This window comes from Pinus tabuliformis, chromosome 1_2 (genome assembly GCF_031772625.1).
Source record: "Pinus tabuliformis cultivar Carrire ecotype Pingquan chromosome 1_2, CPIR1, whole genome shotgun sequence".
Lineage (NCBI taxonomy): Eukaryota > Viridiplantae > Streptophyta > Pinopsida > Pinales > Pinaceae > Pinus > Pinus tabuliformis.
The window spans coordinates 502,908,376-502,922,883 of record NC_142298.1 but is presented as its reverse complement, the minus strand read 5'-3'; the positions used below and the strand labels follow the sequence as shown (position 1 = coordinate 502,922,883).

The 14,508-nt window shown below is 41.7% G+C and overlaps 1 protein-coding gene across 1 annotated transcript in view; it reads left to right on the top strand.

Moving 5' to 3' along the window:
• Positions 1-14,508, top strand: part of LOC149206545 (putative LRR receptor-like serine/threonine-protein kinase At1g67720) — a 233,692-nt gene that overhangs the window by 173,334 nt on the left and 45,850 nt on the right. Inside the window, 2 exon segments of the mRNA XM_089395469.1 lie at positions 284-453; positions 581-834. Coding sequence (XP_089251595.1) covers positions 284-453; positions 581-834 — 424 coding nt within the window.

Below are 14,508 nucleotides of genomic sequence, written 5' to 3'. Positions count from 1 at the left end.
ATTTAATGGAAGTTAATTTGACCCAAGCCTGCCTTCACAATTATGAATCTTAACATATTTATTAATACTACACATGACTGTGACAGTAGCTTTGAAAGCCATAAGTCGAATGGGAGTTAATTTGTACCAAGGCTCACTTCATAATTAATAATTATGATTCTTAACATATTCATTTAATTTCTGATATTCAAAGGAAATATGTTCATATTTTTGTTTATTCATAATTTGGATGTAGAATAATTAGCTGAAAAGCTGAGCTTTTTTCTTGATTTTTGATCTTCAGGTACTATGGAAATCCAGATCTAAAGCCTGGAAGTGCTGGAGGCAAGAATGTGAAAATAATCATTGGATTGACAGTGGGCATCTTGCTTTTCTTTTTACTTGCCTCTGTTGCTGTGTATTTTGTTTGTGTCAGTTATCGAAAGAAATCATCTTCAGAAAGTGATAAAAAACGTGCGTTCCAGATGCTGCTCTCTCTCCACGTCTCTTTTTTTTTCTTCTAAAAAGAAAATTATAATCACATCAAATCTATAGTCTACTCAGGTTACTTCTAAGTTCTATCTTCTTATGTGAACTATAGATAATCCATTGGTGGGGCGTGGCCCATCTTCTGCCTATTCAAATATGGGATCTCTGCGTAGAGATGCAGGGGCAGAAATAGCATCTCGTTTTACGCTTACACAGTTAGAACAAGCAACTGACAATTTTTCAAGGAAAATTGGCCAAGGCAGCTTTGGGCCTGTATATTATGGTAAAACAAATGATGGTAAGGAAATTGCTGTCAAGATTCAGGCAGGAACATCTATTCATGGGGATGAACAATTTCTCAATGAAGTAAGTAGCTATTATTTGAGGTCAATTTAGAATTTATAGCCCTGTTTGTGTTGTTCAAGTATTTGATTAGATTCTTGTATGCATGAAAAAAAACACTCTAAAAGATGAAGTTAGCATCGATATGGAAACCATATATATGTGGTTTTCTGTGTTGAAATGATGTTCTTTGAACAATTAGAGGGTAATACATGTAAATGGTGGTTGGGATTTCTCCTGTTGCATGACACCACTTTTACACTAATGATCATTAAGATATCTTTAAATTTTGCTTGGAATGTTCTCACATATTAAAGATGAAACCACTGAAGGAAAATATATTATATGCACTTTTTGTACTATAATTTTCATTTTCAAGTGGAGACTATTAAGATTAGTCATTTATGCATGTATATGACATACAATTATTGTATGCATATCAGAAATGCACATACAAAATAGAAGCAATATGCAAAGAGAGGAGAGATATTTGGCACATTATTGAATGTGTAAAATTCAATACATAAAGAGTCTCAGGTTGAATTCAGCTAAATTTTCCATTTGATCTTGCTGTCATATTAGTATTCTATCCATCCTTTTAAACTTTATATTGTGAGTCTTGCATGATCATATACATGACCTGGTTGTTGATTTTGTTGGTTCAATACATCGTGGTTATCCTAAATGCTTCACGGAATTTCCTATCTAAACTCACCTTGAGCTATAACTATCTTGACTCCTTGGCGATGTTACTTCCTAAATTGCACTCAAGGATAAAGGCCCTAATCCACATGGTACAACCTAAGGGGCAACTATTAAATTGGTCACCACTGTCACCTAAGCAACCTATCCTCTTCACGTTAGGCTTGCTCTCCTTCACCTCAAGGGGCATATCCCTACTAGGATTACTAAAACTAAGCAACGAGGCACAAGGTGACATTAGAGTAGCTTTAATAAAACATTGTTTTGTTTTTTTTATGGTTTTAAAAGATGTGATGGAAGTAGAGATTAGTGCCAAATCCAACAAGGTCAACCAAAGGGTTTATGGAGCCAAGAAGAAAACTTCTCTTAAGAATTGGTCTATTTTGTTCTATGGAATCTACGACTGCGGATAGAAGTATCTTCCCTTGACCTATTGGTCTGGTGTAGAGCAATAGAAATCAAAGACTATAAAGTTTTCCTTAGAAGAATTGGAGAATGGAAAGATGCTTACTTGTGATCCATCACAAGCTCTTCTCTCCTCTTGGCTTGTCAGCTCCAACCATAGCTTTGATCGTTATAATTAGAACCTGCACAAACAAACAACACAAGCCAAAGATCTACGACATCTATGTAGCATTATCCAATCATTATATTCAATGGATCAGCATAGCATTGAAACACATGTACATAAACATAACATAACACGTGTAGGAAAACTGTATACTCTTTATATTAATATGAAAGGGAGAAATTTTACAACCAAAAGTGGAAGTTGATCTTGTAGAGATCCTCCCAAGTTGACTTGTCCTTCCTTGCCACAATGTACACCTCAAAGCCACCCTAATGCATGGGAATGATAACTCTCTTATGATCAAAGCAACAACATAAGGGTATGATTAGTCTCCAAAAGCCAACCTCTAGCTTGTGGATGGCAGTAAATATATAGGAGAGGATGGTAGTTTAGGAATTCTTATCCATTTACCAATCTAGGCTTGAGATCCACTCTTGATGGGAGGATGAGCTCAAGGGATAAGAGGTGAAAACTTCAAGATAGGATGAGATAGGATTCAAAGTTCTTATCCAAGGTAAATGGTTGTAACAACTCCTAGAAGCTTCTGGAAGAGGAAGCTTCGGGATTCTTTTTATTTTTCCCGAATTTCTAGAATCAACGCACCCCCAACAAAGGAAAACTTGCTTTGATTAGAGCAGGTGCAGAACTGAGCAACCTGCCACTCAAAGTAGGTCCCTAAAGGGCCAAGGTGCACTGGGCCTTAAAAGCACTAGAATGAAGTAGTCAAGGTCAGAAACTCAGGGATTTTAGAGAGTCATGCTTAGGGCTTTGTGTAGGGATGATGACAAGGTGTTCATGGATGTTGATTGATCCAGTTTGTAGGCCTATTGACCAGATGTGACAAAATGGCCTATAACATATTTCATTCAAGAATTAGAAATAAGAAATTAAAGCCAAGGAGAAAGAATAATCTCTTATCTAATCAATATTAGCAATGAAGATGGAGGTCCTGTAACCCACCAAAGTGGGCACCCCTAGGAGAATTTTTCTCCTAATCATCATCTTCTAGCTGGAAGCCAGCAACCATTTGACAACCACCTTGTAGCCAATGTGATGTGCCATCTATCTCCGCTACGTGCATCAACCTTATGTTTCCTCGCCCATTTGTGAAGAGCACATGTTAGAAGATGGGCAATCCGAACCAAAAAGTATTTTATTCATTGTGTAATCGGGTGCTTATGCTTGTTTTTCATTTGGGCATTTGGCATGGATTATTGGGTGACTTGGAAAAATGAAGGGTTTTGACCATGGTTGTCTCCTCACCTTAAATGGAGGGTTAATCTTCAATCCTAGTCCTGTGGGACCTCCCCCAATGGCCCATGGCTTTAGGAAGGGAACTACTTGGGAAACCTTGATTGAGATAGTGTGGTCTCGTTTTCCCATTCGATAATTAGCATTTCCCTTCAAAGTTCATACATTTCAAGCCCTATACTCCACATCCCATTACTGGGTCCACATGACCATGGGTCCACTAGGTTCTAGCACACCCCCTCCCATTGTCCACATATTTGGGTCAAACATGGAAACTTTGCCTCGGGAGGTTGATGCAGCTAAAGGAAAAGTAAAAAGCTTATAATGGCCACAAGCAGGGAACAAAAGAAAAAAAGATTATAAAATGCAAAAGATGGTCGGGACATTAACATTAGCATGTGGCAAAAGCCAAGCATGAGCTCTAACCCTTATCATTATGGCCATCACTCAGTTCTTAGGGTTAATGTTGCACGGCCACATCAAAAAGGAACCCTTGCATGTTCCAACCCCTGGTGGGTGCTGAACTACCCCACCTTTAAGGGGGTGATCCACTACTACACGTCATTCACAACATGCTCTCATTTCTTAGAGCTTCAAGCAGTAATCAAGAAAAATCAAGGAAAAATGTAATAAGAGGGGTGGAAAAACAAAGGTTGGGGTAACTCGTGCATCCATGATTGCTCCCTCCTCACATCTATATGCCTAGAATGTGGATTTCCTCATTATTGCTACCCCTTTTGACCATGGCATATGTCCCTGAGATCCCTTTGTGCCCTCTATTCCATCATTATTCACATGACACCTATTGATTGAGGGATGTACTAGGGACCTGTCTTTCCCCTTAGGGGCTTGGAACACCTAATAGGATTATCTATTAGCCACTTCTACCTAGCGAGGTAACATTATTACGTGATGAAAGCCCCAAATTGGGAAGGGAAGCGCTGTATGAAGTGTTAATTTTCCCTTGATTAGCAAGCTTGGTCCACTTAGATGCATTAACGATTATTGTACCTATTGGTGAAGATGCAACACTGGACATTGTGTGTGATTGACAGGTTGTCTTCATCATGGGCTGGGCAATTTAACTAGGGCCGAAGTCAACTAGATGAACATTATTACACCTTACAAGCTAAGTTGTAGGAAACGTTGGAGAAGGGTCCGTTTCCGGCTGGAAACGAGGAAACTCGTACCGTACGGTCTGGAAACTCGTTTTCGGCCGTACTGGCCTGTTTCTCGAGGAGGAAACGTGGCCAGTACGGCCGGAAATGCGTTTCCAGGCCGTACGGTGGAGTTTCATCTTCTAACTTGACTTTTTGTTGTATTTTTTTTTTAATTTCTAATTTTTTATTGGGCGACGAAAATATCTTTTGGATGCTTCTAGATGCCTTTCAAGTTATAAAAAAGAGGAATTTTTGAGTGGGGAAGCCTAATGTTCAAGCTTATGGCCCTAGTGTTGATATGCAGTTCATGGTAATGTTAAATTCTTAAAGTAAAATGATGAAAATGAAAAATAAAGGAGAATGTCAATTTTACGGGCGCTGAACTACCCCACCTTTACGGGGGTGATCCACTACTACACATCATTCACGACATGTTCTCATTTCTTAGAGCTTCAAGCAGTAATCAAGAAAAATCAAGGAAAAATGTAATAAGAGGGGTGGAAAAACAAAGGTTGGGGTAACTTGTGCATCCATGATTGCTCCCTCTTCACATCTATATGCCTAGAATGTGGATTTCCTCATTATTGCTACCCCTTTTGACCATGGCATATGTCCCAGAGATCCCTTTGTGCCCTCTATTCCATCATTATTCACATGACACCTATTGATTGAGGGATGTACTAGGGACCTGTCTTTCCCCTTAGGGGCTTGGAACACCTAATAGGATTATCTATTAGCCACTTCTACCTAGCAAGGTAACATTATTACGTGATGAAAGCCCCAAATTGGGAAGGGAAGCCCCGTATGAAGTGTCAATTTTCCCTTGACTAGCAAGCTTGGACCACTTAGATGCATTAACGATTATTGTACCTATTGGTGAAGATGCAACACTGGACATTGTGTGTCATTGACAGGTTGTCTTCATCATGGGCTGGGCAATTTAACTAGGGCCCAAGTCCACTAGATGAACATTATGACACCTTAAAAGCTAAGTTGTAGGAAACGTTGGAGAAGGGTCCGTTTCCGGCCGGAAACGAAATGGAAACGAGGTAACTCGTACCGTCCGGCTTGGAAACTCGTTTTCGGTTGTACTGGCTCGTTTCTCAAGGAGGAAACGTGGCCAGTACATCTGGAAATGCGTTTCCAAGCCGTATGGTGGAGTTTCCTCTTCTAACTTGACTTTTTGTTGTATTTTTTTTAATTTTTTCGCTTCTAATTTTTTATTGGGCAACGAAAATATCTTTTGGATGCTTCTAGATGCCTTTCAAGTTATAAAAAAGAGGATTTTTTGAGTGGAGAAGCCTAATGTTCAAGCCTCTGGCCCTAGTGTTGGTATGCAGTTCATGGTAATGTTAAATTCTTAAAGTAAAATGATGAAAATGAAAAATAAAGGAGAATGTCAATTTTACGGGCGCTGAACTACCCCACCTTTAAGGGGGTGATCCACTACTACACATCATTCACGACATGTTCTCATTTCTTAGAGCTTCAAGCAGTAATCAAGAAAAATCAAGGAAGAATGTAATAAGAGGGGTGGAAAAACAAAGGTTGGGGTAACTCGTGCATCCATGATTGCTCCCTCCTCACATCTATATGCCTAGAATGTGGATTTCCTCATTATTGCTACCCCTTTTGACCATGGCATATGTCCCAGAGATCCCTTTGTGCCCTCTATTCCATCATTATTCACATGACACCTATTGATTGAGGGATGTACTAGGGACCTGTCTTTCCCCTTAGGGGCTTGGAACACCTAATAGGATTATCTATTAGCCACTTCTACCTAGCAAGGTAACATTATTACGTGATGAAAGCCCCAAATTGGGAAGGGAAGCCCCGTATGAAGTGTCAATTTCCCCTTGACTAGCAAGCTTGGTCCACTTAGATGCATTAACGATTATTGTACCTATTGGTGAAGATGCAAGACTGGACATTGTGTGTGATTGACAGGTTGTCTTCATCATGGGCTGGGCAATTTAACTAGGGCCTAAGTCCACTAGATGAACATTATGACACCTTACAAGCTAAGTTGTAGGAAACGTTGGAGAAGGGTCTGTTTCCGGCCGGAAATGAAACAGAAATGAGGAAAATCGTACCGTACGGCCTAGAAACTCGTTTTCGGCCGTACTGGCCCGTTTCGCGAAGAGGAAACGTGGCTAGTATGGCCGGAAATGCGTTTCCAGGTCGTACGGTGGAGTTCCTCTTCTAACTTGACTTTTTGTTGTATTTTTTTTTTTAATTTTTTCGCTTCTAATTTTTTATTGGGCGACAAAAGTATCTTTTGGATGCTTCTAGATGCCTTTCAAGTTATAAAAAAGAGGATTTTTTGAGTGGGGAAGCTTAATGTTCAAGCCTATGGCCCTAGTGTTGATATGTAGTTCATGGTAATGTTAAATTCTTAAAGTAAAATGAATGTCAATTTTACTTAAATTTTTAACATTACCATGAAATGACTCAGGATGTTTGAGAGTGGTTTCGCCCTCATTGGACTTCATATGGTGAAAGTAGAATTTTAGATCTCACTCAAAATCCAGCAGACATATCTGTTTTTCAGGATTTCAAGATTGGGGGGATTGCAATGTTTCCATTGGATTTTGTCATGTACTAGGGTATGGAACTTGCATTTAATCAAGAGAACCAAGTCCTCTATGCAGGGGAGACTCCCAATAATCAAGAGCATGTAGGGTACTAGGGTATGGAACTTGCATTTAATCAAGAGCACTAAGGTTGTTCGACTATGTAGGAGGAGACTCCCATTCAAGCACGAGACAAGAAATTAGAAATTTCTCGTGGCTGATTTTGGATATTGCTATTTTCATTTTGTGATCATTCATGAGTAAATGTGATGTAAATTTAGAGACTTATAGTTTATGCATTGACAATTGACAATTTAATCATAATGTAATGAATTAGAATGTATCATATATGCTTTATGATTGCACATATTTCTCAAATGTCCTAATATATATATATATATATTGCATTTCCCCGTTTCCAAAATTTGGGGGGGGGGGGGGGGTCATGTTTCGTACTTGTGCCCGTTTCGAAAACTCGTACCCGTTTCCCCGTTTCGTGCAACTTAGTCTACAGGTGAAGCGTTAAGAGCCATGGGACTCTTATCACTTGCAGATCATCATTGCATTCAATGGGTACCTACAACACCCCCAACAGTCAACACTTTGCCCCACATTGTTCATGAGATGATGCACTTGGACCAGGATGCCTCAACTGGCTTAGCAGTGTACACATGGCTTAGCAGTGTACACATGGCTTAGCAATGTACACATGGTTTAACAGCTGATCTGAGGCTTAGATGAGGTTTGTCTCACCCTTTGAGACATGGGAGGGCTAGCACCATCCTCAGATACCTCAACATTGGAGGCTTATATGAGTTTTGTCTCACCCTATGAGACATGGGAGGGTTAGCGCCCATGAGACCCAACATTGTGTCCCATAACCACTTTGAGGGGATAGAAGATGATTTTCACATAAGGCTAGGGGCCAACCCCTAGCCCTTGATTTTAGAGGCTTTCGTCATACATCTTGGCACAAGTAGGCCACAACGCAAGCCCTAGGAGGGCCTACGACTAGATGACGTCAACATTTCAGCCTTTCTATTGGAGATTTATCTTATTTGCACATTGGTTACTAGGCCAGCTTGTGACCTAAAGGCTTTTCTTGCCAATTATTTTATGAGTTTAGGGTCTTGTAGGCTAAATACGTTATGTTAGACCTCATATATATTAGAGAGACTTTGTAATATTCCTAACAATAAATATTAAGTGATAACAACAAATAAAGCATAAAAATGTAACCATAAAACTAACACACCAACATAATGACAAATTACACTAGAAATTGTACCAAGACCCGAGCCATTTTATTAACTAAGAAAACAATGTACATATAAATGAAGAAGAGGAACCTGGGCTTGCTACAACAAGCTAGTCAAGTCCCAGGTGAAAATGGAGCTGCCCAAGTGCTGGAAACTGCTCTCCCCAAGTCTTTGCGTTGGCCTAGTAAATTCTGTTACTGCTGGCTGCAATGGAATTGGTGTTCGGGTCTCTAAACTACTCAGAAAAGTTCCATAAAATTAATTGGAGCCTCCTCACAAGGAACCTAGAATAACCTAGAAAAATATCACAAACCCATGTGGTGGAAATGGTCCTAGAGTGAACTGCTTTTGCAATAATTTCTACTGCTGACTGTTGATTAGAACATTGATTTCTGCCATAAATACTGCCCAGAAAATTCTACGAAATTAACCTCGGACTCCTCTCACCAAACCCACAAAAAGCTAGAAAGTGTTTGGGTTGAATTCACTGACCCCTAGTGACCCCCAACAAGTGCAAATCGCCAAATCTGGTTAGAAAATGCCCCATAGTTTGATATTACAGAATTATGCTAAATTCTCCCTTTGAGGTTTAGTTCCAATCTCTGGCCCTTATCTCTCCACAATTCTTCTTCCTTCTCCCCTTACGTAGGCTAAGCCAAAAGCCCCTACACACTTCCAAATGAAGAGAATTTCATCCCACAGATTTGTTGCTTTCTATCCCTGCAAAAGCACCACAAATTTCCCGAATCCAACTAGGAAAATCCTCTTGCAAATAACCTAGACTCCAACTCACTGTATGTTTGACCACAATGAATAACTTGAATTACCTCTACACCCAGAAAATACGCAGAGTTGAAAATGCTGCCGTCAATGAAGCTCTATGAAAGCCCAACAATGGACTCTCCAAATTCCTAACTAGGGAGGCACTCGAAGCCCTCTGAATATGGGTTGAATCCTGCTTGGAATTCCTGTGCTAAACATCACTCTACCCTTGCACTAAACAACTCCAAGAGAAGATGAAGTGTTAAGTGTAATAGTCAAAAGATGATCCACAAAATGAGTCCCTCCTCCTTTTATATTTTCTCTCCATCCTTCTAGACTCCTTTTAATATTATTTTATTGGTGGGGGCCATTTTCCACTTAGTTACTTTTTCCACCATTTTAATAAAATAATAATTTGCGCCAATCTGCAATAAAATAATACTTGCCACCTTTCTCCAAAATACTAGTTGCCCCTTTTAATTAATATTACCAAAATTGGGCAAAATTCCCATGCTCACAAAATTGGGGATATTACAGTCCTCCCCGCCAAAAATTGCTTGCCCGAACAAGCACTCTCTCTATCAACTAACCCAAATGGCTACTGCAAATGATACCGAGGTCCCAAATGTGCCACTGAGTCATCCCTATCCCCAGCACTATCCTGTCATGAAGGAGTCCCTCGATACTAGGGTCCCAAGCCATCCTGATCAACGTGAAGCACCCCTTGCTCCACTCACTGTCCAACCTGGTACAGGCACCCAAAGCCCTCTGCATACTGTCAGTAAGTAGAGCATCATGATAATATAAAGTCCTGATCAACTCGTTGTGCAACTTCTCTACTGAGTCATCCATCTCATGCACTCCAAGGGTGGACTCCTGAAGATACAATCCAACCTTGGTGGAGATGAATCCTCGCCCACATGAGCTTCTCCTGATATCCTCTTGTTGACCAACTTGCCATGCTGATGAAGTCCCCCATGCCATTGGCGAGTCACTAAAGCCCAATGGAAGATTTGAGTGACCTTCCCATGTAGCAACCAGCTCATCCCTAAAGGTCGTTGAGCTGTCAAGTACTATGATGCCCGGGTCCCATGCTAGTCTTAGAAGGAAACTGTCCTGTCGACCCTGCAACACTCTAGTCATGACCGACCACCTAATATGCTCGTACCAAAATGTCCTCTCCTGTAACTCTCAGCCATAATATATGTGATGATCGAGGTTATGCCCAACCTACCCAAGCGACTCAATAATGCCAGACCCTATCACTCCATGGTTGGCCCTAATCCTGAGCAACAACCTGCCTCACCATATGATGAAGACCTCGGTGATCCCCCATGTGTCAGCTTGAGAATGAACCAGATCACCTACTATCCTGACTATACTCACTAAGAAATGGAGTGTCCCACCAATCAATTGGATCCCTAGATCCCATAGCCATACTAGAGGTCCACAACTCCCAATCCTCATTGCCTGTTGCAGTGACATGCAACTAGCTACTGGGACTCCTTTGTGCCTCGTCTCTGACCCCTGTATGTATCCAATAGATGGGCACCAAGCATCAAGAATCTGTCCCGCGTATGACAAACTGCTCTGCTCCTGCTAGACCACATAGCGAAATCTGCTATCCCAACTCCTAATGATGTACCTGGATACTACCTGGAGCTTAGGCATCTTCCTGCTAATGCGAACTACCATCCCCTGCACCTCGTGCTCACATAACACGCCAGGCTGTCCTACTGATTATGCACCCTGCAACTCACTCACAGTCACCTCCCTAAGCCTGCACTTGTCAGCTTGTGCCCTGACCAAATGCCACCACTGAGAAGTCTCTCCCTGGATACTCTGTGTCCCAACTAACTGTCTCGAGCGAGCCTCTCGTGTCCTGCTACTCGTGATGAAGGTATTAAGGGACAACATCCAATTCCTTTGTGCCTGCAAAATAATATAAAAGTGAGAGAGGTGCGCGAGTCCCCATGGATATCATCAAATGATGCTCATCTACGTCCTCATCGATCCTGGGTGAACTATATGCAATGGCATGCATGTCGTCTCTATCAAGCAGTCTCATTGATGGTAATGCTCCAAAATCCCAATGGGAAGCATCCACATCATTACATACGACTAAGCATCCCTGCGCTCCCCTGCATAAGAACATGTATCTTTTTGCCCCTTGGGACACAACTGCACCTAGTTGCACACTTCTGTGCATTGTTGGACACCACTACCAACCACCATATCATACTGAGTCATTTGTTATCCCTCTTGTGATGAAGTAGCTATCGCTCCATGCAAAACCTCGAGGTGGTGTGAATCGCTCCTACTCCACAGTGCAAGCTCGCACAACACGACACTCCTTCATGCACCTTTGTGCTCCTTTGCAGAACACTGAACTCTGTGGCACGACTCTATGCACCACTGAACACCTACACTAACTGCTACACCACCCCGCATCCTCGGCCATCCTACATGTGTCCTTGCATCCGCTACTCTACTAGTGAATCCACTACATGCTAACGAAAATGATACTACTGTGCCTAGCCTTAGTAGCTCCTACGTCCAATATGCCAATAAGAGAGCACTGTCTCCATACAATGCCTTGACTGATGGCCTGCTAATGGCACCTCCTTCGACCAACCCCTGCCAAAGTATGTTGATCATCCTACAATCCCATGTATGCCCAACACCCCCAAAAAACCTGTGGAGCTTGCATTCCCCTTTGTTAATTCAACCCGACACTAGTACTGATGGAGAGCTAAAAGTGTGTGGGCGCTCAGTCATCGGATCCATTGCACTGCTAATACCATCACTAACCAAGCCCATATTGTGACGGGGAATCCCACCTAGATCCCAACAACAATCTGGCCTATTACCACTCAAACTAGCAGGGGACCTAAAGGAGTCCCTAAGAGGGCAACTGCTAGGTTAAGGGCAACGATGGAGGGTTTAGCCCACTATCACCACATATAAGTCTCCCTGCTCTTTATGGATTTTCACTGATGGGAGGAGTCCTGGTAGTGTAGGGATCACTTGTAAAGTATATGTTAATGGATAGGTGAGAAGTGACCCTGAAAACCCTTTCTCGAGGATGGAGTGTGAAGAATGGAACTTGCTTGCTCTTTAAGCAAGGGACTTGGTCCACCAGCGGTAAGGGGTGAGGATTGGAGGGTTGAGGGAGCAAGGATAGGCTTATAAACAAGGTTATCAATCCCTATAATCCCTAGGAAACTTGATTCCCAAATGGTCCTTGACAAATAACCTTTATTGAGAAGTGGGACCACACGGCGCCAAGTGGACCCAACCCAGGATCAGGGATGGAATGCAACAACTAATGATGTTCATATCCTGGAAAAGGTGAGGGGAAAGGACCAAACTAGAATATTTACTTCAAAAGGTTGAACTAATCCTATTGAGGTCTAGGCTTGGGGATGTGTAGGCAAAATTCGATCCTAGAGCTAGGGCTTGGGATTCCTGGAGATTCCACTGTTAGAATTGCCTCAAATTTGGAGGAGAGGGAGGGGACCCACCAGTGCAGTATTCTATAGGAGATCGAAGTTTTTCCTTAGGTCAATTCTTGGGAAATTGATGCCCTAGGTGACCTAATGGGGCTAGACCTGGGGAAAAAAGGGGAAAATGGTATCACCCCTTTAAGGGATGAGTGCCTAATTCACTTGGGGATATGGAGTCAAGGATGATGATGAGTAAGAACTTGGTTTTTTGATCAAGGAGGCCCAAAAGGTCAACTTCATCCGATGTTGAAATAAAGAAAAGAAAAGTGACCTTCAAGCATTTATACTTCAAAGCAAATGATGCAAGGCTATCGAGACAAATAATCTCTAGGACATTTCATTCATATAACATTGGCCCATACATTAAATTAGCTAAAACATGCTCAATTCCACATTTCAATCATGCAGCAACTAGCCCTAATTTTAGTAGTATGCAGCAACAAGAATAATAACATCAAAATTCACTTACAATGTTATAGAGTATATCCAACCAACATTTCGTTCACAAGACAAAGCTCCAAGATAAAATAGCCCAAATCCATACGTCAAAATTCATCCATCTCTAAAAAATATCCTCCAAGGAAAAAGTGTGAAGTTCTCTATGATTATAGAGATCCCAAATCAAGTGATGATACAAATGAATGTATCTAACATCAATATATAGCCTCCTAAGGAGTTCGAATTAGCCTATGGGCCTACATTAGCCCCTAATGATAAAATAATGTGCAAATAAAACCCTTATTGGTGACAAGCCCACCAAACTAGCTCATAAGTTTAAAAACAAGCCTCAGGGGGGGCCAAATAATGATATGTGCATGTCCTAGGGACCTCTAAGGCTCAATAATATCTTGAAGTGCCATATTGAGGAATAAATTCCTCGGAATATGATGGACAAGAGGGTGGCCCCTTATTCTACAAGTAGTAGACTTGTGGTGCTCCCATTTGGTATGAGGGCACATAGATGACCCCATGGGTCTCCATATGGATCAAAGATCCTTTGAAAGGGTCCAAGTGGTGGAATGAATGCTGCCATGACATCGTACAAGTCCTGGGACACCTTTCAAGAGTGTGGTGCTCCAATGGGGGCATGCTGGGCATAATGTACCAAGTATATCATCATCATCCCAAAAGTGGATTGCTAGTAATCTCTGAGCATCCATGAAGATCCTTGGAGTGTTGTTTGCTACTGTAGATGCCCATGGCTCTCTATGCACAACCTACATGTGCCAGTGTAGACCTCTAGGGGTTAGGATCCCATATAGGAAAACCAAACCCAAATGGAAACCACCAGTAATCCTGCATAAGATCCAATGCGCCCCCCTAGGCTTCCAATACAACCAATCATTAAAATAATTGGGTAAAAAGCTTACAAATCATGGATAACAATGTGGGCACTTCATAATGGCATGCCCTTCCATAGTGGGCTTTGGCATGTGCTAGAGTCTCCAAGCTCCAAAGGTGGTTAGCCATGTACCTTATTAGGTGGTTTCAACCCTTAAAGGGGATAGTATATCCAAGGTACATCCCTCTAATGGGGGTGGCAAGTGACAAATGAGTGGAATGGGATAGGGAATGAGAGGGGCAATCTTGGGCCACATAGTGGGGCATAGGGGTAGCTAGATAAGGGGAAGCCCACACCTAGGTATGTAATGTATAGGAGGGAGCAATCGTGGTATAAGAGGTGCCCCGACCTTGATTTTTCCCCAACCTTGATTTTTCCATCCTTCTTCATATACCTTTTTTCCTTTTATGGATTTTCTTTAATTAACTGCTCGGGGCTCAACGGACAAGAGCATGATGTGTAAGATATAGCAGTGATTACCGCCTTTTAGGTAGGTCGTTTCATTGCCCTCCAGGGGTTGGGACAATCATGGGTTCCTGAATGATAAACGAGGCTCATCTAGGGCCTAT